Here is a 26628-nt window from a genome sequence, read left to right as displayed (position 1 = left end):
CGATATACTAAAACCTCTCACGGGTTTTTTTTTAAATGTTTTCTGACGTTTTCGTTCGTTCCCATTAAAGTAATAAAGAACGAACAAATAAATACTTCAAATTGCCTTTTAGCGGTATATTCCTTTACAGCATCATCAGGTGCTATTTTCCATGAGGAAAGAAAACAGAGCTGAAGAATTATAAACTAATTCTTTTTTAAAATTTATTTTCATCTTTGGACAAAATAAATGTTAAATTTATTCTCGGACTTTACAGTTTACTGATCTGTAGTGAGGAACAAAATTTATAAGTAGCACCATCAATTAATTGGGTCAACGATGAGGGTAAACACTTAACAATAATTGGAGTAATTATTCCTCAATGAGATCTTGACGATCAAACCTGGCAGATATCTCATTTATACATCTTTCTATGCCAAAACCTGTGATTTTAAGCTTGTAGTCGTCAAAGCTTACAAAGTGTCCAAATTGGTCACATCCGGATTACATTAGTCTTTTTGAGCGTTCTAAAGCACTCTTAAGATCATTTGGCTCTTCAGTACTAAGCCTTCCCTGATAAGAACTTGAAGTTGAATACTCTGTTTACCTGAACAATTTAGTTTTAGAGGTAAATCATACCTACTGCTCGTTTTCTACAAAGTGAAGTTTCTCAGAAGTGATTAAATAGTTGTGCACGATTTTTCTCTGATAGAACGTGGTCTTCACATAAGACGGAAACCTATTTAATTTTAATTTCGTCAAAAAAGAGCAAGTAAGGGTGAGAAAATTGAAAAAATTAATTGAACTTTAAGGTGAGAAATCAATATTAAAATTTGTTTTTTTTTTCTAAAATCTTACGTCTTATCTCATACCGTGAAAAAGTATTTGCTTGTTCGAACATTTTGAATATCAGTGGAAGTCGGATACGTCGCGTTGACGCGTGCCTTTTATTTCCTTCTCCCCAGGTCTTACGTACTAGACAAGCAACCACTGCATGAAAAAATGTGGACGCCTATTAAGAGCACTTCTCAAAATTAAATCCTAAGACGAAAATCATGAGTTCATAGAATTTTTTATCAATTACTATGTGCTTACATCCAAACGTAATTTTTTAGGCGTATTTAGAACCATCCCTGAAGCGTTGGCGATATGAATGAAAATTAAATGGTAAAACGGAATTTAAAGGTAATATTAAAGAGATTTTGAGGGACACACTTTTAAGGTTACAAATCAATTGGATGCTCATACCCTACGTCTGAAATTTGAATGTAGGGAGAAAGGAAAAAGTTGTAGTGATTTGTCTGTTTTCTTTTCTTCGCGGAGTATACTGAGAGACGAGTTTCACCTAAAATGACTAATATCTCTCATTTTTTTTTGGAAATAAGTAAAACAAAAATTATGATTAATAATAATAATAATGAAATCACTTTTTTATCCAAATACCTCTGATCACATGATTTTTTGTCAACCACGTCATTGTTTCAACCGCAACCACTGGTGTTTTGTCCACTTAAGGTAAAGAGTTACTCAGGTTTACGATGGAAGCTTTTTTTTATCATGATCTCCAAAGAAAAACCCAAAAATAAACATGCTCCTTCTGATCCGAATTTGGTACCTACATGTATTTCTGCGTCTCGTAAGAAATGTGCAGAAACCATTGATAATCATGTAAACACATGCAGTGTAGACGATCCCATCAGCCGCTCTTCTGTCCAGGATTCACACGGACTTCAAAAGCGTAGGAAATGAAAAATGCACTTGGAATATTTTCTTGCCTTGCGCTTTATTGGTTTCAATCGATTATGGGCCAATTTGATCTGGGAATGGAAGGAGACAGAAGAGTAATCGTTCAACTTTTTCAATGGCCTTTCGATGACATTAGACGTGAGTGTGCAAATGTCTTAGGCCCCCAAAAGTTTGGAGGTGTTTTGGTGAGTATAAATTTGATTTCCTATACCTCAAAGCTTTTTGAATAGTTGTTGGTGTCGTCCGTTGAATGTAAATGTAACTACAGCCAGCAACAAATTTCATTCAATAAATTAATTTGGCAATAGGTCAGAGCACTCAAAAATATTTCTTACAAAATTCCAATTTGAAAAATTTGAGTTTTAGAAGTTTTAAAACTCGAGTCCTATTCATAATTTGTATTAGAGAATAACAATTTCATTGAAATGTATTATCCTGAATAAAACACATTTCTTAAAAGATCACATTCCGTTCCAAGATGTAATTATTAGAATTACCTCCAATGTGCTAAAATATAGACCTCAATTTTTAAAATATGTTCATATGTGGGCAAAACATTTTGAAAATATTAGCTCGTGGCTTAAATTTTCATTCATTTGATTCTTTTCTTTAGACAGCGCCTATCACTGAAAATGCTGTGCGCAAAGTCGTGGTTAATGGCAGAACGATGAGACCTTGGTGGGAGGTTTACCAAGTTGTCTCCTGGGACATTAATTCAAGGCATGGAACCGAACAACAGTTTAAACAAATGGTTGAAGAATGCAACAAAAATAACGTCAGGTACGTTAAAACAACTTAAAATTCTCGATTCAGATTCCTGAGAATAGAAAATGTACATTATGACGTGAGCCCTGTTATGCATATGTTCTTATGGGTCTCAGGACTCATGTCTTAATGCACATAGTTCCGATTGACAGAAATACGTCCAAATAGTGTTCCTTTCTCACCATAGGTGAGCCGTCGCAACCTACGCCGTAAAATCATTACTTGCTGAAAAATTATTCCAATTTTACTACTATTATTTCTTCCATCTCCTGTGCATGAACCCGAGAGGAGTGCAAAACATGTCAACAACTACAAGACAAGGTGCAAATTTAAGCACTATCATGTATGTTATCCCATCAAAATTTATCGTGAAACACGATTTATTACACGACAATTACTAAGAGTAACTCATAATCAAGATATTTATGTTTTCCGCTGAATAAATTCAAACTTACCGCTCACTAAAACACCAAATTCTTCATCTTCTTGAGTTAAATCTCTTAATAAACATTATGCCGTGACAGTGTTTGCAGCATGGAAATATGGCAAACTTAGTCTCGGCGCGCCCGTGGCACGCTGCATGCGGCGCGGCGCCTACAAACCTAACAGGGATACTTCACGCATTGCGCAATGCTTGAAGTATCCCTGTTAGGTTTGTAGGCGCCAATGCGCGACTGCAGGTCTCGCGCTGGCATCACGCTGCGGCGCGCCGAGACTAAGTTTGCCATATTTCCATGCTGTAAACACTGTCACGGCATAATGTTTATTAGGAGATTTAACTCAAGAAGATGAAGAGTTTGGTGTTTTAGTGAGCGGTAAGTTTAAATTTATTCAGCGGAAAACATAAATATCTTGATTAGGAGTTACTCTTAGTAATTGTCGTGTAATAAATCGTGTTTCACGATAAATTTTGATGGGATAACATACATAATAGTGCTTAAATTTGCACCTTGTCTCGTAGTTGTTGACATGTTTTGCACTCCTCTCGGGTTCATGCACAGGAGATGGAAGAAATAATAGTAGTAAAATTGGAATAATTTTTCAGCAAGTAATGATTTTACGGCGTAGGTTGCGACGAATTACACACATTCCAGAGACTTTTGCGTATTTTACCCTCTTCTTGTATTGGAGAATACAGGATTATGTTCAAAGGTCACCTACCACCCCTGTAACTTTTTCCCTAATTGACATGGAAATTTGAAACTTTGGGAATGTTCCCAAAGTTTCCCCCTGGGTATACAGCTGTAACAACTTTTTGGTTCCCCCAAAATCCTGGGTGGTGGCCCACTAATATGGGGCCGGGGCCAACCAATTGCTACTTTATACTTGGAACCGAACAACAGTTTAAACAAATAGTTGAAGAATGCAACAAAAATAACGTCAGGTAGGTTAACACAACTTAAAATTCTCGATTCAGATTCCCGAGAATAGAAAAGAGCGCAGAATATTAAGAATAGAGAATTCAGAATGACAAATTGGTCGTTTTTCTCTATAGGCTTTAACAGAACGCCTTTGTATTTTTTTCATCGTTTGGGAAACTTTGATTAATTCCTGAAAACATGTGATATACTTTTAAATCCGATATTATTATTCCATACTAAGTGAGTAAAAGTAAATAGTAAAGAATTATCTTTTTCTTTTAAATATATTTTTTTTTCTCAAAAAGAAAAGTTGACATTTGCCGTTATAGGGATGTTTCAAATGAACGTTTCAACTTTTAGATTATTAAACTGGTTTACCATCTACACGTTTTACTGAACACGAGACTTGTTTTAGAGTGTACGTGGATGCTGTGTTCAACCACGGTGTCGGGAACGTTGATGGTGGTGATGGCGAAGTGTTGGGCGTTGGAGGAACTTATGCTAATGCACATACTAGAAAATATCCTGGCCTTGGGTACACTGCAGAAAATTTTCATAAATCGTGCCCAATGGACTGGGACGATAGAACTGCTGTAAGTTTCGATAACCATCTTGTAGCACGTACCACATATTAAGCGCTCAGCCGATAGGCAGCGCTTTTGGGCGCTTCTGGGTACCAGATGCGCCCTTTCCAACCGTTCGACTCCCCCGATGTAACATGTACTATACTACATGCCCTTTTGCCTTATGGGTAATGACGCCATTCTGGTACACCCGGGAAAATTTGATTTTTTTCTGCATCTGGTATTCGTAAAAGTTTTCGTGAAATGTTTTGCTTTTAAGCATAACAATCTCGCACGGACGTATTACCTGGTTAAAGTATTTTAGGGCCTCCTTATGCTTTAAATACTTATATCCGAGGCAGTACTTTCAGATTGATTTGAAAATATTACGAACAGTCACGTGATCTCTTCATTTTAGTGACGTATTACTGTGCTACTTTGTGATTGGTTCATTTTCTTGGCGCAGCATCGACACGTCAGCTGTTTGCGGCATTGAGCGGAAGGTTTAAGGTTATGTCATGGACCAAGAGAATGATAAGGACCCCCAACTCCAGTTAGCGGTTCACGCCGTGAATATGGGTCCAGCCAGCGCCAATGTCACCGCCGGCCGGCCAGTCCCTCTCTTCCCCGCGACCCGCGCTTCCCCTCCCCACTGCTGAACTCCTCTTCACGCGGCCCCGCTCCCCCGCGACCTGCGCGCCCTACCTCGCGGCGTCGCGACGCCGCTGTCCGCTAGATCGCGTTGACGCACCAGCTTTAGATAGTCAGAGAGCCAGACGACTTTGAGTGACAAACTCGGGATACATGTTTTGACCCCCTAAATCGATAGCCTTGCATGCACTGAAACGGAAAATTTTTGTCTGCCGCCCTCTAGCCTGTGCCATCACCCTCATCTAGGCCCTCAAAGTGGTCCAAAAAACACCATCTGGTGACAAACTCCTGACGCTCGGCAGACAAGTCTATTATTAAAGATCATACCCAGGGTGACTAGAAAAACTTTGTCTGCCGCCTTCTAGCCTGTGCCATCACCCTCATCTAGGCCCTCAAAGTGGTCCAAAAAACACCATCTGGTGACAAACTCCTGACGCTCGGCAGACAAGTCTATTATTAAAGATCATACCCAGGGTGACTAGAAAAACTTTGTCTGCCGCCTTCTAGCCTGTGCCATCACCCTCATCTAGGCCCTCAAAGTGGTCCAAAAAACACCATCTGGAGACAAACTCCTTACGCCTAGTGCGGTTGCAGATGTACTCCTGTGAGCAGCTTGTGTAATAAAGTTTGAATGATACATCATTCTCTTCGTTTTTTCGTGTAGAATCCGATTTTCGATGTTGTCAAGTCCAAAAATGATGCTGGTGCCCCCGATTCAAGATGGCGCCCAAAATGGCCGCCCCGGGGGTCAAAATTCCAAAATTTGAGAATATTGTCGAGTTTGGTATCCATTTATATGTAATTTTGGTCGTAGAATTCATATCTGGTGTCAAAAAATAATTTCAACCCCTTAGGGTCCGTCAAATCCAAGATGGCGGCCAAAATTTCAACTTTAATGATAATTACCCAAGATGCACCTTTCACTGTCGAATGACGTGTCTTCATTTATGTTAATTAGGTCAGAAAACCTACAAGGGAGGTCTACAATGCCACTGCACCCTATGGAGGGCCAGGGTTCACCCCCTCCTACCCCCAATATGGCCGCCGCGGAGGGCATAAATAGTGAAATTCTCTCAGAACGTCATAGTAGGTGTCCATTCCTATGTAATTTGAGGCGTAAATTCCAAATTTCAAGTCATAAATCGCAAATGTGAGACTTGCAATGGCTTATACCCTATATGGGGCCAGGGGAACCCCCTCAACCCCCTCTTCTTTCTAATATGGCTGCCATGGGGGGCATAAATAGTGAAATTCTCTCAGGACGTCATGTGAGGTGTCGATTCATAACATTGGGACCATATACGTTTTCAGATCCAGAAATCGTCCAGAATTAAGAAAACACATAACTTCCAAGGGAAATTATGAACTTGATTTATCGACTTTTTTCACCCTGAAATGGCCGCTATTCCAATATTTGCTCACATAGGAACAGTGAAATTCTCTCAAAGCGGCATAGTAGGTGTCGATTTGCTTTTAATCTGAGGCGTGGATTTTGAATCACAAGTCAAAACATGTAAATATCCCATAGTGACGAAAATACTTATATACTAGCTGCTTCAGCTCGCTACGCTCGCTTGCGCCGCTAGCCGGGGGCAAGCCCCCTGGACCCCCAGTTACTCGCTCTGCGAGTAACTGTTGGCTCGCTTCGCGAGCCAAATTTTGCTACTACCAGTGCTTAGAGGACTTCTTGGAGGCAAAATGATAAATTCAAAAACAAAGAATAGGAAACTAAAAATTATCTACTTTTAGAAAAAGAAACAACCTTGAAAAATAAATAACACTCCTGGAAGAGAAAATCAGAACACTTTTTGAAAATGTAACGGTGCGAAAGGGTGAAGATAAATCACCAATTCTCTTGGAAGAAGACATGAACCGACCCCCGACATGAGTGAAACTGCCGTAGGACCCATGCTAGGGTAGCAGGGTGACACGTGTTGTGAGCAGGTAGGGATGGATTTACGTGGAGAGGGAAACGGAAAATCAGAGGGTGGGAGGTCCCCCAACCATATGACTCGTCCAGCGTCAAAAACGCAAATATGTCGTTATCAAATCGAGGTAAATTTTGCAACTTCGGTCGCGCAAATCGAAAAACGAAGGGGTCTTGGCACATCTAGACCCTATGAGCTTTCATTTAAAACAAATCCGAGGAAAATCGGTCCAGTAGTTTCCGAGATCGAATTAGCACAAACTGTCCAGCGTCAAAAATGCAAATATGTCGTTATCAAATCAAGGTAAATTTTGCAACGTCGGTCGCGGAAATCGAAAAACCAAAGGATGTTGGCACGTCTACAGCGTAAGAGCTTTCATTTAAAACAAATCGGAGGAAAATCGGTCCAGTAGTTTCTGAGATCGAATTAGCACAAACTGTTGGAGGCCAAAAAAGGCCTTAGGATATTAAATATATAGATGGCAACCGCTTTGGCCTACATTTTGGACTAAAAATGCTGCTTGGGTTCATTTTTGTCGAAAGAGCTGGAAATGAATTGGTGATTTTAATGGTAATTGACAAATTTCACGCGTATTCTTTTCCTATGTACGCAAAGGACTCAGATGGGCGTCTGTTTTTTTCATTTTTAAAAATTTCCACAAAAATATAATTTTTTTGCCGACGAAGTATGTACAGAGGCGGATCCAGCAATTTGGCAACACCGAATTTCCTCCATTTAAACCTATGCTAAATAATCGATTCTTGTCGGAGCACCTGGCCCCTTCAAGAATCGATACATTTCCATAGGTTTAAATGGAGGAAATTCGGTGTTGCCAAATTGCTGGATCCGCCAATGAGTATGTATCTGCATTTAGAGTTCCTATGTTATTGTTTATGAACGCACTCAGTTTAATTGCAATTAAAACAACTGGATAATTGAGTGCTTTTTGTAGCGCAGGGTTTCGTCTCCTAGTAGAAGCGACACCTACAGTTTCCTGCGTTATCTGCAACAAAACGCACGCTCCTGCTAGAAGAAAATCGATTACAAAAAGAACCATCTATTATCCAGTTATCTAATAATGAAAGAACCAGAAACCAATATGAATCCTCTGTGTACATTTGAAAAAGAACACCGGTGAAATATGTCAATCACCATTAAATTATCCGATTCATTTCCAGCTCTTTCGACATAACTGAACCCAACCCAAGATGCATTCTTTATTCCAAGATGAAGGCCAGAGCGATTGCCATGCTTAAGTGTTTTTGTCACTTTGAGATATTGACGATTTCTGACTTAAAATTCGGAATCTACGCCTCAACTTACATGAGAATCGACACCTCACATGCCGCTTTGAGAGAATTTCACTGCAACTATGTCCCCCCGGCGGCCGTTTTGAAGAGGGTACGGGGCTGCTCCTGGCCCCGCGTAGGGTGAAATGGCCTCAGCTTACATGAGAATCGACACCTCACATGCCGCTTTGAGAGAATTTCACTGCAACTATGTCCCCCCGGCGGCCGTTTTGAAGAGGGTACGGGGTTGCTCCTGGCCCCCGTAGGAGTAATGGCATTCCAGACCTCTAATTTGCGATTTCCGACTTGGAATTCCGAGTCTACACCTCTATTTACATTAGAATCGACACCTCACATGCCGCTTTGAGAGAATTTCACTGCAACTATGCCCCCCCCCCCCGGCGACCGTTTTGAAGAGGGTAGGGGGCTGCTCCTGGCCCCGCGTAGGGTGAAATGGCATTCCAGACCTCTAATTTGCGATTTTCAACTTGGAATTCGGAATATAAGCCTCTACTTACATAAGAATCGACACCTCACATGACGTCCTGAGAGAATTTCACTATTTATGCCCCCCATGGCAGCCATATTAGAAAGAAGAGGGGGTTGAGGGGGTTCCCCTGGCCCCATATAGGGTATAAGCCATTGCAAATCTCACATTTGCGATTTATGACTTGAAATTTGGAATTTACGCCTCAAATTACATAGGAATGGACACCTACTATGACGTTCTGAGAGAATTTCACTATTTATGCCCTCCGCGGCGGCCATATTGGGGGTAGGAGGGGGTGAACCCTGGCCCTCCATAGGGTGCAGTGGCATTGTAGACCTCCCTTGTAGGTTTTCTGACCTAATTAACATAAATGAAGACACGTCATTCGACAGTGAAAGGTGCATCTTGGGTAATTATCATTAAAGTTGAAATTTTGGCCGCCATCTTGGATTTGACGGACCCTAAGGGGTTGAAATTATTTTTTGACACCAGATATGAATTCTACGACCAAAATTACATATAAATGGATACCAAACTCGACAATATTCTCAAATTTTGGAATTTTGACCCCCGGGGCGGCCATTTTGGGCGCCATCTTGAATCGGGGGCACCAGCATCATTTTTGGACTTGACAACATCGAAAATCGGATTCTACACGAAAAAACGAAGAGAATGATGTATCATTCAAACTTTATTACACAAGCTGCTCACAGGAGTACATCTGCAACCGCAGTAGGCGTAAGGAGTTTGTCACCAGATGGTGTTTTTTGGACCACTTTGAGGGCCTAGATGAGGGTGATGGCACAGGCTAGAAGGCGGCAGACAAAGTTTTTCTAGTCACCCTGGGTATGATCTTTAATAATAGACTTGTCTGCCGAGCGTCAGGAGTTTGTCACCAGATGGTGTTTTTTGGACCACTTTGAGGGCCTAGATGAGGGTGATGGCACAGGCTAGAAGGCGGCAGACAAAGTTTTTCTAGTCACCCTGGGTATGATCTTTAATAATAGACTTGTCTGCCGAGCGTCAGGAGTTTGTCACCAGATGGTGTTTTTTGGACCACTTTGAGGGCCTAGATGAGGGTGATGGCACAGGCTAGAGGGCGGCAGACAAAAATTTTCCGTTTCAGTGCATGCAAGGCTATCGATTTAGGGGGTCAAAACATGTATCCCGAGTTTGTCACTCAAAGTCGTCTGGCTCTCGGACTATAGAGGTTCCGCCGCTCTTTCCCGTCGTCTGATTTACAGTGCATCCTTAATGTTTCCACTCTCCAATAACTCACATTCATCACAAAGTGCTTGTGGAAGATTTCAGATCGTCGCGGTCAATCTGAAGATTTGGTTGGTTTTGCGGTTAATGAATCCCACTTTAAATTCCATCTTCGTCAGTCTTCGGGTACATTAGTTGGTTGTAATATGCTTTGTCAAAGAAGCGCCCTCCAACGCTTGGGCGTTGGAACTGCTTGTTTGATTTCGACTTGCCATTGAGTACTAGTATACTGGTGCTAATGCGTTTAAATGGCGCACCAGCTCATCGATGTGTAGGCTTTTTTTTGGGGGGGGGGGGGGTCCATTTTTAAAATAAATAAAGCTGTGAAAACTGTATTTTATGCTTTTAACGTAATGCGCAGGTAGTTTCGATCGTTTGTCTATAAGAAAATTTCTTAGCGGTGGAGTAATTCTTATCAAAATTGATCGTTGATCTCAAATGAAGCCTAAAAAAACGCGCCTGATGAGCTCAACGGTGAGCTCATTTTCGGGAAACAAAAATACGCGTTTACGGTTTCCTTGGTAACCTTTGTTTGCTATCAGCTAATGTTTTATTTCCATTTCCCAGCCAAGTCGACGGAGTTTATACGTCCTTTCTTCATTAAATACATTTACTAACACCTGAGCGCTTTTCTAATACGACAGTATTAGAACTTTCCCTCTTGTTTTTTTATATTATTTTACTCATGTTAATTTTCTCCTTAATACTCTTCAAGCAGGTATGCCCGTCGAAGGCATGTCGAAAGTAAGAGTTAAATGACACGTGCTTAAATTCTTCACGTACACATGGTTTATTTTCCTCTTTTCAAAAAAGAAAAATGAAAATGAAATTGGTAAAACGCAACATAGAAGTGTTGCAGAAGGGTGCCTGTAAATAGTCAGAGAAATATGAAGTTACCTAATTTTCACAACGCATCTTAAACGTTCTAATGATTGAACAGGTTGTTAGGAGTCAGTAAATATGAATGCATTCGTCAGTAAGTAAAAAAAGAGCTACTAAAAAAAATCGTTCTCACAGTATTTAAGTTATTCCGATGTATATCTATTTGTTTTTTGAAGCAATAAGAGAATCTAGAAAAGTTGGTAGCTGCGGTTGCCTTGATATATAACCCTCCTCTAGTTGAAACGTCTATCAAGACAACGCCAAGTTGACATGACAAAAATCACCTTCTTTGGAATAATTAACAATGGCGCAGAAACACCACGAATAAAATTATACGTTGTTTTAAAAAAAATTCAAAAAAGGCAGAATTGCTTATTTTTACCTCATTTGATTTCAGAATAACGCCCATTTTTAAAACGAAAAAAGCAAACTCTCTTCCTCTGGCCTTTTGTGGTTGACTTATTTATCATTGAAAAAGTATAGAAAATAGGAAAGGTGTACAATCTACGTCGAAACGAAATAGGAAAATTGTCTTTTAAAGGATAAATTTGGACTCATGACGCTCATCTTTGCCAAACACACTGAAAATGGATCGTTCATGTTATTTAACATTTTTATAGGACATTTTTATTGGATATTCTGTGCAATAGGAGGGAAATAACTTGACATTTCGAGACATGATTTTTATTAGGTGCTCATGAAAAAATAAAATGTGACAAAAAATGTGAAAGGTTATGAATCGAGGTCCATATTTTCCAAATTTTTATGATGGATGCACTCTGTGATAAAAAAGTTAACATTGCCCCCTCCGAGGTCTCAATAGCTTTAATTACTTATGAGTCTGTTGCACGCAAGAGGTCCATTATTTTATCCCACCATTTGTGCATCATTTCCAGGTTCGAATTTGTGAACTTGCTGGCCTTCAGGACGTGAATCAAACGCAACCTTACGTTCAGGATAAAATTGTGGCATTTCTCAACAAATTGATTGATTATGGCGTCGGTGGATTTCGGTGAGAAATATATATAAAAAATGGCACATTCCTTGAAGAGATTTATGAAAGCTCACATGATGATGATCCTCAGCCAACCCCAATAATTAAATCATCATAAAGTATCATGAATCAAACTTGCATGGTAATCGTACTGTGCGCATTAAAAATTTGCAAGTTGAACTTGTAAGTTGTAAGGATGGGCTTTGCGTCCATCAATATTACATCGAAATTAATCGATTCAAGCGTTCCGTTTGGGGCAATACCGAAACAAAAATAAACTTAGGTCAAGTCGGCTATCGAATACAAGCTAAGCGTTCCGTAGATAATTAGAGTTGGATTTTATTACAATCTCCGATTTCTTGTAGTGAAAAACACAATCGGGGGTGATTTCACGATAAAAGGAATAGTCCTGTCGCCGTGGGTTACAAACTACTTAGGGCAAATCGATTGAAAACCAAGTTGATAAATCAATAGGAGTGATGTTCTTGTACTTATTTATAGTAAAAAATATGATAAATTATGATTGTATTGAATAATATAAGACTTTAAAAGCCGAAAATTTCCAGTCGGTTACGCGTCGTCAACCCCGATTTCGAAGCAAAAGAGCAACTTGCGTTGGGAAATCAGTACTGATCATGGATTCCTTGGCAACATTTGCCAAAAGGAGACTCTAATGTTCAAAAAAAATTGCCCTGTTGAACTGAAATGTTTATATTTAATCGAAAAAAGTCATTAGAAAGAAAGTTGCCACATTCGGCAACGTATTTTTGCAGTTGTATAAGAGGCAGTGAGGCAGAGGCGCTGAAGTAATAAGTCAGCTTTTTCTGCACTGAAAAGTTTAATTTTTATGAAAACCAGTGATGTTTAGGTCCGTAGCATTCATTACATACACTACACAAAATACTCAAATTAATATTATTAAACTAACAGGAAGTCCCCAAAGATTATAAAAAGTATACGGCAGCTTTAATTTCACCTCATATCTCAAGCATTGCCAAGTTTCACCTTTTGTACAATCTTTCATTCCACATTTTCAAGTGTCGATCACGCTGTGTCGGTTACGTAACCGACATCATTTGGTAGTGCCACCATGTTTGCATGGACCTCTAGCAGTCCCGCGGAAGGGGGGGGGGGGTATTTGCTCTCTATTTTTACATGACTATCAACATATTTGGCAGTATAATGACTTAAAAATCTTTGCCATTTTTTTTTCTTTTAAATCAGACATTTCTCGAAATGGTGTCTCAATTCTATTGCAGGAATGCTGTGTTATGACGACATGTGTAAGATTAAGGTTGTACTTTTTTGCATCAGATTAGCCATTTGATGGCAATTTTTATGTTATTGTTAAAATGTTATATAAGTATCGTATTATTTTATTTACATTATCGATTTTTTTATTTTTTCTTTTATTTGCACAAGTAATTTAACAATGTACATTAAACACTTATAGACATATTATAATGTCTTTCAAAGCTTAATTAAACTGTAAGTAGAATTTAACTATAATATACATTTTAAAAATTTACAGAATCGATGCAACCAAGCACATGTGGCCGGAGGATTTACGGAAAATTTACAACCGATTGAAAGACATTTCTTTCGACAATGGAAAAAATTTCATCAGGCCTCCTTGGATGTTAGAAAATTTTGATGATGATGGTGAGGAAGATAAAACAAAAGAAAGGATCATAGAATTTCTCCCACAGCAAAATTCAAAAGATAACATTTCAAGGGATATTTACTCAGGATCAAAAGAGCACAAAGTCACTTTTCCCTAACTTCCAGAGAACTGCAAAACTAATCGCAACTTTCTTGCATATTGCATATTTACGAGCTGAAGTTTAAAGTAAGGCTTGAAACCAGTGTAATTAGACTTACAATTTTCAAAATTACAAATCAATATTATTACGCGGATTATTTCCTAGCGGGAAATCTGAATTTGTATAATTTTTATCCGAATTTTACCCGTTATTGTATATCTTATTAAAATTTACCCTCTTTTCAATTCAACACATTTCTGATAAAACTTTAGACATTTGTCCGGAGGACGCGAGATACACACAAACTCAAACTGCTGTGGAAGTTTTTATCTATGTTATTCAGAAGCGAACGAGTCTCAATTTTCTGAGCCCTAAACCGAGGCTGAATTCTCAGAAAAGTATCAAATATTATCTCAAATTTTGCGTACGTTTTTGGGGCGAAAAGTGTGTTCAAGTTTGAATTGGAGTAAAAAAAGAAAAAAAGAAAAAAAAAATGAGAAATACAAATAATATAATCTTTTCCTTCGAAGAACCACTAATTCTATGACCAAACGTAATTTTCAGGGGATTATCAGGAGGATTACAAAGATGTAGGATCAGAGTACGATTTTTCTTTTATGAAGCTACTGACTCCTGCTATCAAGAGTGGCTCTGTAAATATGTCAACCATCTATAATTACGGTAAGTCAATTTGGGCATTTCAATGAAACATATTTATCATTATATTCACTCTCCACATAGTGTATTAAAAATGATTATACCTACAATGAAATGATATCAGGGTACTAACTCTACATGAGTAAATGTACGATGTACTTAAAGATCACTTCCTCGCAATGAGGCAACATTGCATGTAACATGTGCACGAAGGAGCAACAGAGTAATGCCGAGAAAAAAAAAAACCAATCTCAAGTGTCTGGAAAAATTCACTAACGAGGTAACATACTTTACATCTCGTGCAGCGTGCACTCAAGATAAAATGTCTACAGGTCTAGACTTCAAAATCTCATTTCAGCATCGATTATAGCACAGTTTTAAAGCAATGTACCTCATTAGTGTTCAATAGAAACATGATAGTGATTATTTTTTTTTTTTTAACATGAAATGGGTTATTAAGCCATGAGAGACTTTTGACTTAAAACAACATTTTTCCAAATGTAAATTACGCTTAAAACACGATGCACACATTAAAAACGCAAAAAAGTAACTCCGAAATCGAGTAATACGCAGTTCAAAAAGCGAAACTTTTCCCCATAAATAAGTTGCCTCGGTTTCAAATAGTGCCGAACCTATAGTAATGTCATCCGGCACCAATCAAAAGCTTAAGCATGGGTTTCTACGACTTCCGTCATACGTCTTTCTGCTCCTTGAATAGGAAAGTCAAAAATACAAACTACTATGTTCATAGAATCAGAATCGAATCTCATTTATTTTAATTGTGGTAAACAAGCAACATCTCCACTTTAAAATAAGTTTTATTCCAACAAACATTGGTGAAAACGAGAAGAGATAGCAATTTGAAGCGATTTGACTGCCGTTGCACATCACTTCCATCATTTTCCCGCCATTCCAGCGCGTTTCAAACTCTTTGGAGTTTATAGACTTTTCAAAAGCGGATTTCTCCAGTATTTTGGTTTAAAAAACGCAAAAAATCACCGCAAAATTTACTGCAATACGTTGTTTCTAAACTGAGCCGGATATTGAAATTTCTAATTGCAAAATGTGGTCCAATTGTCCATGCCTGTAACTGAAATAGGCCACTGAAAACATGTGTGTACCGTTTGATATTTAAACACGTTGGAGCCTCATCAACCTGAGCATAGTAAAACACTCACCAGTGCGGTGGTAGGTACCAGTCTAGTTTAATTTTGGGAATAAGGTTTCCTTTCCTATTGGCAGTCGCATGATAACGTAAACATGTCTTCATTCGTCTTGTTTTTACAGTAAAAAGTCCTACTTATTTAAGTAAAACAAAGCAAGATTTTGGCACAAATCACGATTTGCAACGCTGGCATTGGGCGAAAGGTTTTGCGGAATCACCGGCACATACAGGAATACAACAGGTAAGCAAACTAAATACCAGCTTCTTCTCAATAATTATAGCTCATTTCCATTATCTTCTTTTTCTTCTTCCTCGTCTCCAATCTCCGCTTCCTTTCTTTCCTCATCCCCAGCTTCTCGGATCTGAGACCTTTTTCCCCGAGGCTATTGAGCATGGCATCGTCATATTAAATCATTTCTGAGATACCCAATTTTGCAGACGAAAATCAAGCTCATTCATCTCATGTGATATTACATTGCAGGTGATCAACGCTTTCCTTTTGACGTTCTCGAGAGAGGTGCCAAACATTTTCTCCGGATACAGTTTTGCGTCGACAGAATTGGATGGAGGACCACCTTCGGACGAGTCGGATAATATTATCTCTCCAGAAAATTGCAGTCACGGTTGGTTGTGCGAGCACAGGCACAAGCCTCTACAATGGCTCGTCAAGTACTTCTCGAATCTTGTCCAAGGTATGAGCCGTTGAGTTGTTGCTGATAGAGCAAAAGTCATGTTCTGCGATCGCGATCGAGTTAGTTTGTTGATTTATTTAGGTAGATGAATTTTTTCCTATATTTTCAAAATTTAATCGCGGTAAATCATCCGTTTTTTCATTGGAAGTTGTGAAATAAAAACTTTGAGTTGCATTTGGACCGCGTTAAGTAGAAAAGAACCAAGCCACATCAGCTATCGCCAAAAATGACGGGTAATTTAACTTTTTATTTGTAAACGGTTGTGCGAATTTTTGTGAAAATTTTACTGAATTTTTCGTACAGTCCAAAGCAAATTCCTTAAAATTTTCAAAGAAATCTGCAGAAACGTTCGCTTGTAAAAATGTGAATTACCGGCCCAGTTAAATTTTGCAATAGCTGACGTGGCTTGGCTCCTTTCTGCTAAACGCGCGGTCCATGTATATTCTATAGTTGCGTCATAATCAGCTCATTTCATCAGGAAGGTCCTACATGGCTTACATTGTAATTGATTGAGGTCTATTTTTGCATTTAATAAAGTCAGCTGTATCTTTCTTGAGAATTAAAAAAAAAAAAAAAAAATGGAAAAAAAAATTTAAAAAATTAAAAACACAGACTTGCCTCCATAGTTGTTTCATAATCAGCTATTTTCATCAGAAAGATCCCACATGGCTTACATTGTATTCGAGGAACGTTTAAGGAGATCTTTACCACAGTGTAAGAAAAGTACTTTTTACAGAATTCAAGGAAAACTCATTAGTGTGACTTCGAAAATGATCCCTTAATAAGGATTACAATGATTTGCCACTAAAAAAAAGAGATACTAAAGGAAAAATATGTATTACAGGTTTTTAATAGTCCTTGGATCCCCTTCCCCCCGGCTTTTGCCACGCCACTTAGGAGTTTACGAAAATGGAAGGGCAAGAAAATCGAAACGCGAGAAAATGAAAAAGACCTGCGTCATGGTCCACCTATTAATTTAATTGTTCAGACTTTTATGTCCAAAATCTTGTTGGCAAATCCCTGGTAAAAATTGGCAGTAGAATATGTGTGCCAAAATATCATAGACCTTCAGCCGACTGTAAGATTTCCAATAGCTTCTATAGCCGGCAACACAATTTCTTATAGCCTTTTATAGCCGATGGCGATTAGGCAACAGCCTGACGATAAAGTGTATGCTATCCGTCACTAATTAAGGATGCTAGGACTTAGTGAGTTTTTGGACTACCGCTCTCTTTTTTGGGCCGTAGTATCTTGATTTATTTTGCAAGGGAAGCTCCGTACTTTTGAAGGATGCCTGCCATTCCTAATATGTTGGAGCGCCTTCAATTTCGTACGATACTGTGCAATACCTCTGGTGTGAAATAGTTGATCCAAACGCCGTGGTACGCTGCGGCGCAGCGCGACGGGCGGGCAGCCATCGCGAAACGCGCATTGGCGCCTACGAACCTAACAGAGATACTTCACGCATTGCGCAGAGCGTGAAGTATCCCTGTTAGGTTTGTAGGCGCCAGTGCGCCGCCGCTCCGCTTTAGGTTAGGCTCTAATATTGAATCTCGTGGAGTCAGCGTTGTTCAACTCATGAAGTTGAAATGTTTGCACACTCTGTATGGATTATTCTCATTTTAATTGAAGAAAACAAATATGTATTAAAGGAAAATATAATGTGCGTTTTGTAAATATTATGGTGATTCCGTAAAAACTTGCGGATTTACAAAGCACACGAATTTCTGCACAATTTCTTATAGCCTTTTATAGCCAATGGCGAAAAAGCAACAGCCAGGTGATAAAGTGTAAAGCCCGGCGACAGGAACTATAGCCCGGCTGTTTAATTTTTTACTAGGGGGCTACGCCTCCTGGCCGCTACGCGGCCCAACCCCCTGAAGGTGCTCCGCGCCATCGATGGGCCGCTTCGCGGCCCGATTTTTACCCTCCTATCAGTGTTACCTAGTTTTATTTTTCCCCTAAAAAATTACGATATGAGGTATACTTTAATTTTAAACTTTACTTAAAATTACTTTAAAATTAAAAGGACGCGTTTTGGAATGACTGCTTGATGAAAAATTGCAGTAAAACAATGAACAATGATAGTCAGATAATAATCAAGATATCCGGGGTCGGGGATCGAACCTACACCGAGCTCAAAGCGGACGTAATCGACGTCTTAGACGACACAGCCACCGCTGACCATAAGAATGTAAGAGCGAATCGTGTGTAGATAAGTGTAGAGCTGTTGCGCAGGCTACCCATCTACTGCGTAACCTCCTCGACCACTGCGCATCCTCCCGCGCATAGCGGTAGCAGTACCGGAGCATTCTGTAAACTCACTCACTTTTATAACGTGATTTTAAAAAAACCTGGGTCCTTTTTCCAAAATCTGATTACAGCGGGCTCATCTAGGGCCTATTACCTGTCGATTTACGCAAGAATCATGGAAATCGGCCCGGTAGAACGCTCAAACGAACTATGACAAAAAGTATAAATTTACATTGTTTAAATGGGAGAATTCGCAACTTTACCACGTAATATAAAAAAACCTGGGCCATATTTTGAAAATCTGAAAAGAGTTGGCTTATCTAGAGACAATTGCCCGTCGATAGCCGCAAAAATCATGAAAATCGGCCCGGTAGAAGGCTGGAACTAAGCGTCACCAGTTTCGCAAAATTAGGAGGTCTCGGAGCTTATAGTATAGATAGATAGCTTCGTGCAGCCCGGCCGTATGATTTTTTCCACTTTCTACAGCCATGCTATATGATTTTCTATCGCCTCCTTCAGTCGGCTATAAGAACTCCTATGGTATTTTGAAACGCAGCTGCCATCGCCAATTTTTACCAGGGTAATGTTGATGTTGTATTCCCGTTTCAATATACATACTTTACTATGTTCTCAACTTAGACGCACCCGTCGAATCTTGGTGGACCAACTGGCCAAATGGAACTCCTCAGCAAGCGGCGTTCACAAGGGGCCGTGACGGCTTCGCAGTTTTTAACGCAGACACAAAAGCCATCAGTCATACTTTTAAGGTAAAACGTTTGAAACAAGTATGTTACCGAAATTTTTAGATTTTAACATTATGTATATTTTCTTTGTCTCTGCCCTGGAATTGCGTCCTGACTATTTACAAGTATATTTAAATACATTCAGTATTAATTGCCAACATGAACATTGACTTTGAGCTCTACAATTATCAAAATATTTTGGTGACATAAATTTTAAGTATTGGTAGATACGTGTATTTTTATCATCTAAATGTGAGAAAAACTAAACCACTTGAGAACGCCATTCTTAGAATTTTTTTCGGTTATGTATAGGCTAGTTGGTCACATTGAATGGGCAAAATTTCTTGGAAAAATATTTAAGTTTACATTCTACAGTCATAAACATATTTCTCACGTGAAAGACTAAATGCATAAAACCAAGGTGTTGGTAAAACTTAGTGCTGACATTCAAATCATAAATTTCAATATTTATACAAAATAATAATTAAAAAATAAATTGTGGTATTGGCTCATCAAAAAAAATGATAGGTGTAAGTTTATAATTTCTAAGGATAGACACTAAACTCTGGTTACTTAGACTTCTACTAGGAGATGCAGTCCATCCCCCAAACGATGCTTTGCGCCCTATGAATATCTTTTTTTGGGTCACATTTAAAAACCTCAAAGAAAGGGGGCTGTTTTAAAGGTTACTGTCCGCTTTCAGACCAGTCTACCTGTAGAAAAAAGTGATAAATTATGAAAATTTAGGAGGTCAAAAACTTGAAATAATGTATGATGAGATTTTAAATGCTATTCAGCAAACGAACATTATTTTACCGTGAGATTTCAATGATTTGGAGGTATTTCTGCCAAACGGAACTAAAGTCAAGTGGGAAAGATTGGGTGTGCTCTAGAAAGCTGTATAAGAAGCAATGTTAAAGTGGGCGTGATTCTCTTCGGAGAAATAGAGAAGCGGAATTTTATATTCGGTCAAGCGGAAATATATGCCAACTGAATGCGACATTCATGAGCCATGGGCAAGGCAAAAGAGCGTTGTGAAAAGGGCTCATGAGTTAATGCCGACCAAGAACGACAACGGAGGCGGCTTCGTTGCCGCTGACGTCACTGGCGCATTATAATTCTCATTCATTCTTACGGCCCTTGGCTATCGAGCAAACCCCTTCTTTCCCACCTGTCTCTGGTTCCGTTTGGCAGAACGATATCTGTAGCAGGCAAATAGTAAAAACGGGCATTTTGTCAAATGCCTAGGCAAATAGGCAAATATTTTAACTTAGATTGAAATTCTGATTATTTTCCTAATTTTAGACAAAATAATTAATTGCTCCTTTAAGAAAAAATGCTCAGTAAAAATTTGCACCACACGATAGTATTTTAAACAATTTTTAGCTCTTGAGCAGACACTTATCTTGAAATTGTATAGGATGTCATGTAAAATACAGAATTTTTAGAATTTTAAAATTTAAAAATATGAGAAGCAATTGAAGAGGAAGAGACAAAAAGAGTTCGCAGATTTATTGAGTTATTTTTGCAGAAATATTAAAAACTCGTGAGCTCCTCGCCATAAATTCACGAAATTTTGTAGAACGTCAAAATTTAATTATCTGTCTAGGCATTTGACAAAATGCCTGATTTCACTATTTGCCCTCGACATATCCATTTCTGATCATACACTAAAGGAAAATTCTAAATTTACCGACCGTTCCCAAAAAAGTTGAGAGCGAGATCCGTGTTCCTCCGTTCAAATCAATCCAAAGCTCAGCGATGAACGTGAGAGCGCTGAGAGTATGTCCAACAATGAGTGCAATAAACGCAAACGCCAAATCGTTAAGGGTGAAGGGTCTTAAGGGTTGTTCCTCCCCTACGATTGGCGAGGGTTTGAAATCGATCAAACCCAACGTGAGGTACTCCTCCATCATCCGCTTCAAAAGGCCTGTCTCCAAAATTTGAACGACTTTGTGGTTGACGTCCTCGTAGAAGAAATTGTGCTTCGGGAACCGAAACGCAAGCGAATACGAGTTCAAGCACTCTTCCACCCGGTGCAGCTCGAACCAGTCGACGGAGACAAAACTCTGGAGTTCGATGTTCCTCGCCGACAATAACGTATGGGGTATCGTCACCAGGAACGCATCGGTTTCAACCGCCGCGGTGACGAATTTTTTCATTTCCGCCGACTTATTGAAAACAGCGGGATCTATCCCCAATTCCGATATCGGATTCTCATCGCGAGGGTCTTTGATGTTGAAAATGTCCACCCATAAATCCCAGTTATCATCGAGCGTTTCGTACAGAATCGACTTGAGGAAGAAATACGTGTCGCTGAGTCTCTTCTTCTCGCCCTTGAAAAGGGGCACGTTTTCCAGGAACCTGGAATAGGAGGCGGTGTCCGGCACCTGGATGAACAGGTTGGTTCGGGTGAATTCTTCCAGAGTATCGACTTCCGGATACCGCACGTAGTTGCTCAGCATTCTGAACATGCTGCCTTGAAACGTCGTGACGATGATAATCGAAGCGAAAGAGAAGACTATAAAAATCATTTTCCCGGTCAGGAATTCGCCGAGGAGTAAGCGATGAGGACAACCGCAGAGAAAATAAGCGTATACGGTGAATACAGCTGATGTAGTTTCAAAAGAGCGTAGAGCTGCCTCGCTGTAGAAACTCCGGAACTCTCTCACTTGCAATTTCAGGAACAGATACAGGAGACACACAAAGGTCAGGATCATGGCGAAGATGAGTGCCCAAATAAAGGTCGAAAAACTGTAGAAAACAGCAAATGATTGGGGCACGAATCCAGCTCGAGGTGTCGCCAAACACAGATGGTAGGACTCCATGCTCGTTGTGAATTCGTACTGAGAGAACTCAGTTTCTGCTACGCCGATCCCGCGGGTCAGAGCCAGAATGTCGATCCCGAATTTCTGAGCCAACTGGAAGTCGCTGATGTCGACAAAGGTGTCGATGATGACGTCATCTCCGATCGGCGTGATGGAACAGTTCTTCTCGTCGGCGATCACGCCGGTGACTTTCATCAAGACCTGGTACCAGAAGAGGGGCCAGTAGGTGAACGTATCGCCACCTCCGTGGGGTCTGGAGGTCGGCACGAGGATGTGGAACGACTCGCCGTTGAAATCGGGCCAGGAGAAGTTGAAATACCGCTCGTCGCGAAGACCCGTAAAATGGACGATCTCCCTCGTGAACGGGTTGTAAGTGAAACAGATCTCCGCGAAGCAGACTACGGATTTCAGGCCTTTGAAAAAGCGCCAAAAAAATCTGAACACAACGCGTAGATCGTCGAAATGACTGTGGTTTCCGATGAGCGACGAGGAGTTTGCAGCTAAGTGGAAGTCTCTCGAAATATGGCGATTCACATTACTAACAGAAAAAACTAGGTAGTTTTTGCTGTTCCAGATGTCGTGAGAGTACAGACGACGAGTGACCTCGTATAGGTCGTCTGATAGTATGGAACCATGTCCTAGTTCGAAATCGTTGATGAATAAGGGAGATCTTTTAGAGGAATTGGAAATGTCTGATCCAGAATTGATGCTCCCAATTATACCGCAATATTCGGATGTATTCGGGTCGTAAACCTTCTCGATATTTGAGCCGTAATCGTTTCTTGTAGAGTTTGAACAGTACAGGACGTATTTCTCAGCGCGCGCGTTCTCTTCAAAATAGTGCTCGTTGACCGAATCCAGGATGATACTCAAAATATCAGATACGTACTCGACAAAGAAAACGATATTTTTGGGGTGAAAGTTTGTGTTGTAACAATTCAGACAGCGAGTATCACCTAGAATAGTCTGAATTGATGAATTATGGAAATTCTCGATCAGTTGAGAGACAAATGGGTTTGGAGCGTAGCTGAAGACATATAGCAACGGTTGATTAGATTCTTTTACTGTGCTTTCGGAAACTTTGAGAAGAAGTGAATTTAAGTTTTTACCACTCTTTTCCGATGTGTGGGGAAGAGCTTCGTTATACCGCCTGAGAGCTACCAAACTCAGGAAGAAATATTGCCACCAAACTTGATAATAACTCATGTTAGTTCTATCAATACCATTTAACCGGATAGTGTCGACTATCAAGAATTATGATTCGCCTGGTGAAATAATCATGCAGCTTTTCTCGAAAAGCTCTTGATAAAAAGATTTTACCATCTGGATTGATAATAAAAGAACATGTAAGACTCCGCAAACTCGCTGTGGCGTAGTGTAGTATTCCCTTTTTTCTGAAAAAAAAGAAAAAAAAGCGATCGTCTATATTTAGCATCATACTTCGTGTGATTTTCTCGATGCATTTAAAAACATCACCTGGACATTTTATGCAGAGTTACTCAGTAATTTTCTCTCAAAAACACAAAATATGGGCAGAGGTCTGAACTACCGCGATCGACATAGAGCTTCTGCTTTCACCATCATGGACAAAACTTAAGCTTGCGATCATAATCCACTTGCATACCCAGTGATCAAAACCAACTTAGCTATGACGTCACTCTTCTTACGTAAGGGCGTATCTCTATTTCCACAAGGATCCCGGAAAGCATAGAGTTACATGGAGAACAGAGCTCAAGTAGAAATCGAGATAGGTCCTTATGTCAGAGGAGCGAAGATGTATCTGTGTTATCCTGTGAGTTTATCGGAGTACACTATAAAGCTCAAAATGCACTATTTATACACCACTTTTATAAAATCTTCGTTGGAATTCAGAATTCCATATAAAAAAGAGGTTAAGTTTAATATTTGTACTACTTAACCCAATGAAAGTGTTAAGTCGGCATAGACAATTAGAAATGAGTCTTATTCCATTCGTTGGTAAACTAGTATCACGTTAAAATTCACGAATTTCTCACGATTAAAAGAGAATAGGATGGGGGTAAATGGAGACATTTTTTTTCAAAATCTGGCCTGAATGGAGTCCTGTCTTGGTTGCTCCTGCATTTTTGAAATCCTCAAGGCGCCCTCATTTTTCCCTGCACGAGTTTGTTTACTTTCAAAGGTTCACAAACTCACAAGCAGAACTTATCCTCCTTGCAGTTGAGTACCATCACTTCGTTAAAAATGTATAAGACATCCTATCTGTTTATGATTCGTGTAGGATATTGAACGATTGATATTTCAAAAACTATAAGGACGTATTTTCATGCTGCCATGTTAAGGAAGAACGCCGTATGAACCTCCAGGCGGTGCCAAATTTCCTTTGCTAAAATACGAAATTCCTGGTAAACTTGTGAATGTTTTCACTTCAACCTTTCAGATAATTTTGCTCGCAATTTCACCTATAGTTCCTGAAAATTTCAAGGAAAAAAATCGTAATTTTCCTCAAAAATGCAAATTTTATCGAGGGAAATTTGGCAACTCTCGAATGTTCATACGCCGTTCTTTCTCAGCACAGCAGCATGGATCCCAGAGCCCATGTCAGAATGGATATAGTACCTTTTTATTTAAATACGTCCATAATAACTTTAAAGGTGGTTAAATTTTGATGATTATGAATATTCAATTTTAAGCTTGATTGGGATATATCTAAAGGGTACGTTGAAGGGTACATTCAAATGGTTTTGAATTGAAGAAAAAGGAATCATGCATTAACAAGTGTGTAAAACTGCGAAAGACCCAAGTAAGACGGATATAATATTTTATTGAAAAATTGACTTTAGTCACAATCAATGCTAGTCAGTTTTGGGTCACTAACACATGATAAGGCGTATGTAGGTTAATTGATAGGATCTTGTAACCGTAAAAAGAAACACATAAACACCACAGTCAGTTCTCTTAATGTTGAGACATTTTTGGTTAACCTAATTTTAATGCAAACTGCGAAATTTGATTTTTAAAGTAAGCGTCATGTACTTAAACATCATGCTGAGCAACTTTCATGCATGTCGTAAATTGTAATTCACGAGGTTTTATCCTTAATATATATTCATCAATCTCTAGGAAGAGTACGAACATGTCGAAATATGGAGGTTTTAGGGCCCATGAGGACAGGCTTCTGACACGAAAAATGCCACTGCCAATTTTCAGTTTCCGATTTCAAATCAAGATGGCCAAGAATATCCAAAAGTAGACCAAGTTTTTCAGACAGGAATCAACCCAAATTTTCGAAAAAATTGAGTTGAGAATATTTCTGAGTTTCACTAGTCGGTTGGTTATCACAATTATATCGGTGGCAATATATCGAGATATTATCGCATAAAAAATTGCGATATATGGCGATTAAATCGCTATAAATCGCAATCTTTGGTTCGATAAAATCGCGATCAATTTCGCGATCAACTAAAATCGCAATCAAATCGACAAAATCGAAATTAAATCGCCATTTCTTGCGATATTCATTTCGAAAATATCGCGATTAATTGTCGGGCGGTTGATGATGATCCTAGCGATTTTATTGGCGATAAAATAGCAAAATATCGCGATTTTTCCGTTCAAAAATCCTACTTGGGTAGGTACTCTAAATCTTAGTTCCGTAAAAAAGTTTCCTGCATGGTGCCTTCCTAATTCTAAATATTTCACCTTCTCCTCTATCTATCTCTCTGTTTCAAGGTATCTTTACCACCGGGCGTCTACTGTGACCTTGCAACCGGTTATTACTGCCACCACCATCAGATGTGCATGGGCGTGAAAGGAACAACACAGAGGCAAGTGGAAGTGAAGGAGGACGGTACCGTGGAAGTCTCTCTGCCCGGGATGGTACGGCCAGCTTCATCCGCAGGCGACAATGTAGTGCCCTCCGAGCCACCTTACCTCGCCATCAGTACCAGGTCGATGATCCCACCACAAGGCAGCGAAACCGAAAATGAGCTGATTGGAAAGATCGGCTGGATCGTGCTGGGAATTGCTGCGGTTGTGTTTATTGTTTTGGTCGCTTGGTTCTTGCTCAGGAATTCCAAATCGAAAAGAGGCATCGATATCAAGGAATGAGGCCCATCAGCAGTTTATGATTATAATTAGGTCGAGTGATTGAATCAAGTAGATGCAGTTCTTGAAACATTGTTTGTCTATGACTAAATGAAGTTCAGCCCCGCGGGCTGATTGTTGAAATTGATAGACAAAGCTAAAGACAAAGAGGACAAAAAGCATATGGGGGGATCCTGTTGGTGGAAGCAGGAGGTTGCAATGGACAAAAAAATTTACGGCATTAAACAGAATCAGCGTAACTTTATCAGGTGATGCTCCATTTATTTTCCAATTTGTTTTATTTTAAAATACAACCAAGCAGCATCCTGTTTTGACGTTTCATCGATGAATATATGTATATTCTTTAAAACTCAAGGAAAAATTATTAGCTAATAAAAGCTCTTTGCTGTAATTAAGTTTTATCATTTTTTTAAATTCGTTCCCTACAAAAAAATATGTATAAAGTGTACATTTTTCATAATGATCGTTTGTGAACAATAAAACATATTTGAGAAATAAAAAAAACATTCGTTTTCAACGAAACGCAG

General features: G+C 39.4%; 1 protein-coding gene across 4 annotated transcripts; it reads left to right on the top strand.

The window, feature by feature from the left end:
* The first annotated feature begins 514 nt into the window (after nucleotides 1-514).
* Nucleotides 515-26492, top strand: LOC109036913 (alpha-amylase A). Of its 4 annotated transcripts, none has more exons than XM_019051333.2 (11): nucleotides 515-757; nucleotides 1696-1910; nucleotides 2339-2505; nucleotides 4267-4444; nucleotides 11817-11932; nucleotides 13446-13576; nucleotides 14242-14358; nucleotides 15622-15740; nucleotides 15981-16191; nucleotides 19084-19211; nucleotides 25727-26492. In XM_019051333.2, exons 2-11 carry the CDS (start codon nucleotides 1725-1727, stop codon nucleotides 26102-26104), a joined length of 1731 nt encoding a protein of 576 aa, XP_018906878.2. In that variant the 5' UTR covers nucleotides 515-757; nucleotides 1696-1724; the 3' UTR covers nucleotides 26105-26492. The 4 variants fall into 4 exon arrangements, with proteins under 4 accessions (XP_018906878.2, XP_072160959.1, XP_072160960.1 ...); XM_072304858.1 differs by having other exon boundaries at nucleotides 515-791; XM_072304859.1 differs by lacking the exon at nucleotides 515-757 and having other exon boundaries at nucleotides 1674-1910.
* Nucleotides 26493-26628: the final 136 nt, after the last annotated feature.

This window comes from Bemisia tabaci, chromosome 10 (assembly GCF_918797505.1).
Source record: "Bemisia tabaci chromosome 10, PGI_BMITA_v3".
Lineage (NCBI taxonomy): Eukaryota > Metazoa > Arthropoda > Insecta > Hemiptera > Aleyrodidae > Bemisia > Bemisia tabaci.
Note: the sequence above shows the minus strand (reverse complement) of the source record. Positions and strands in the feature narration are given on the sequence as shown.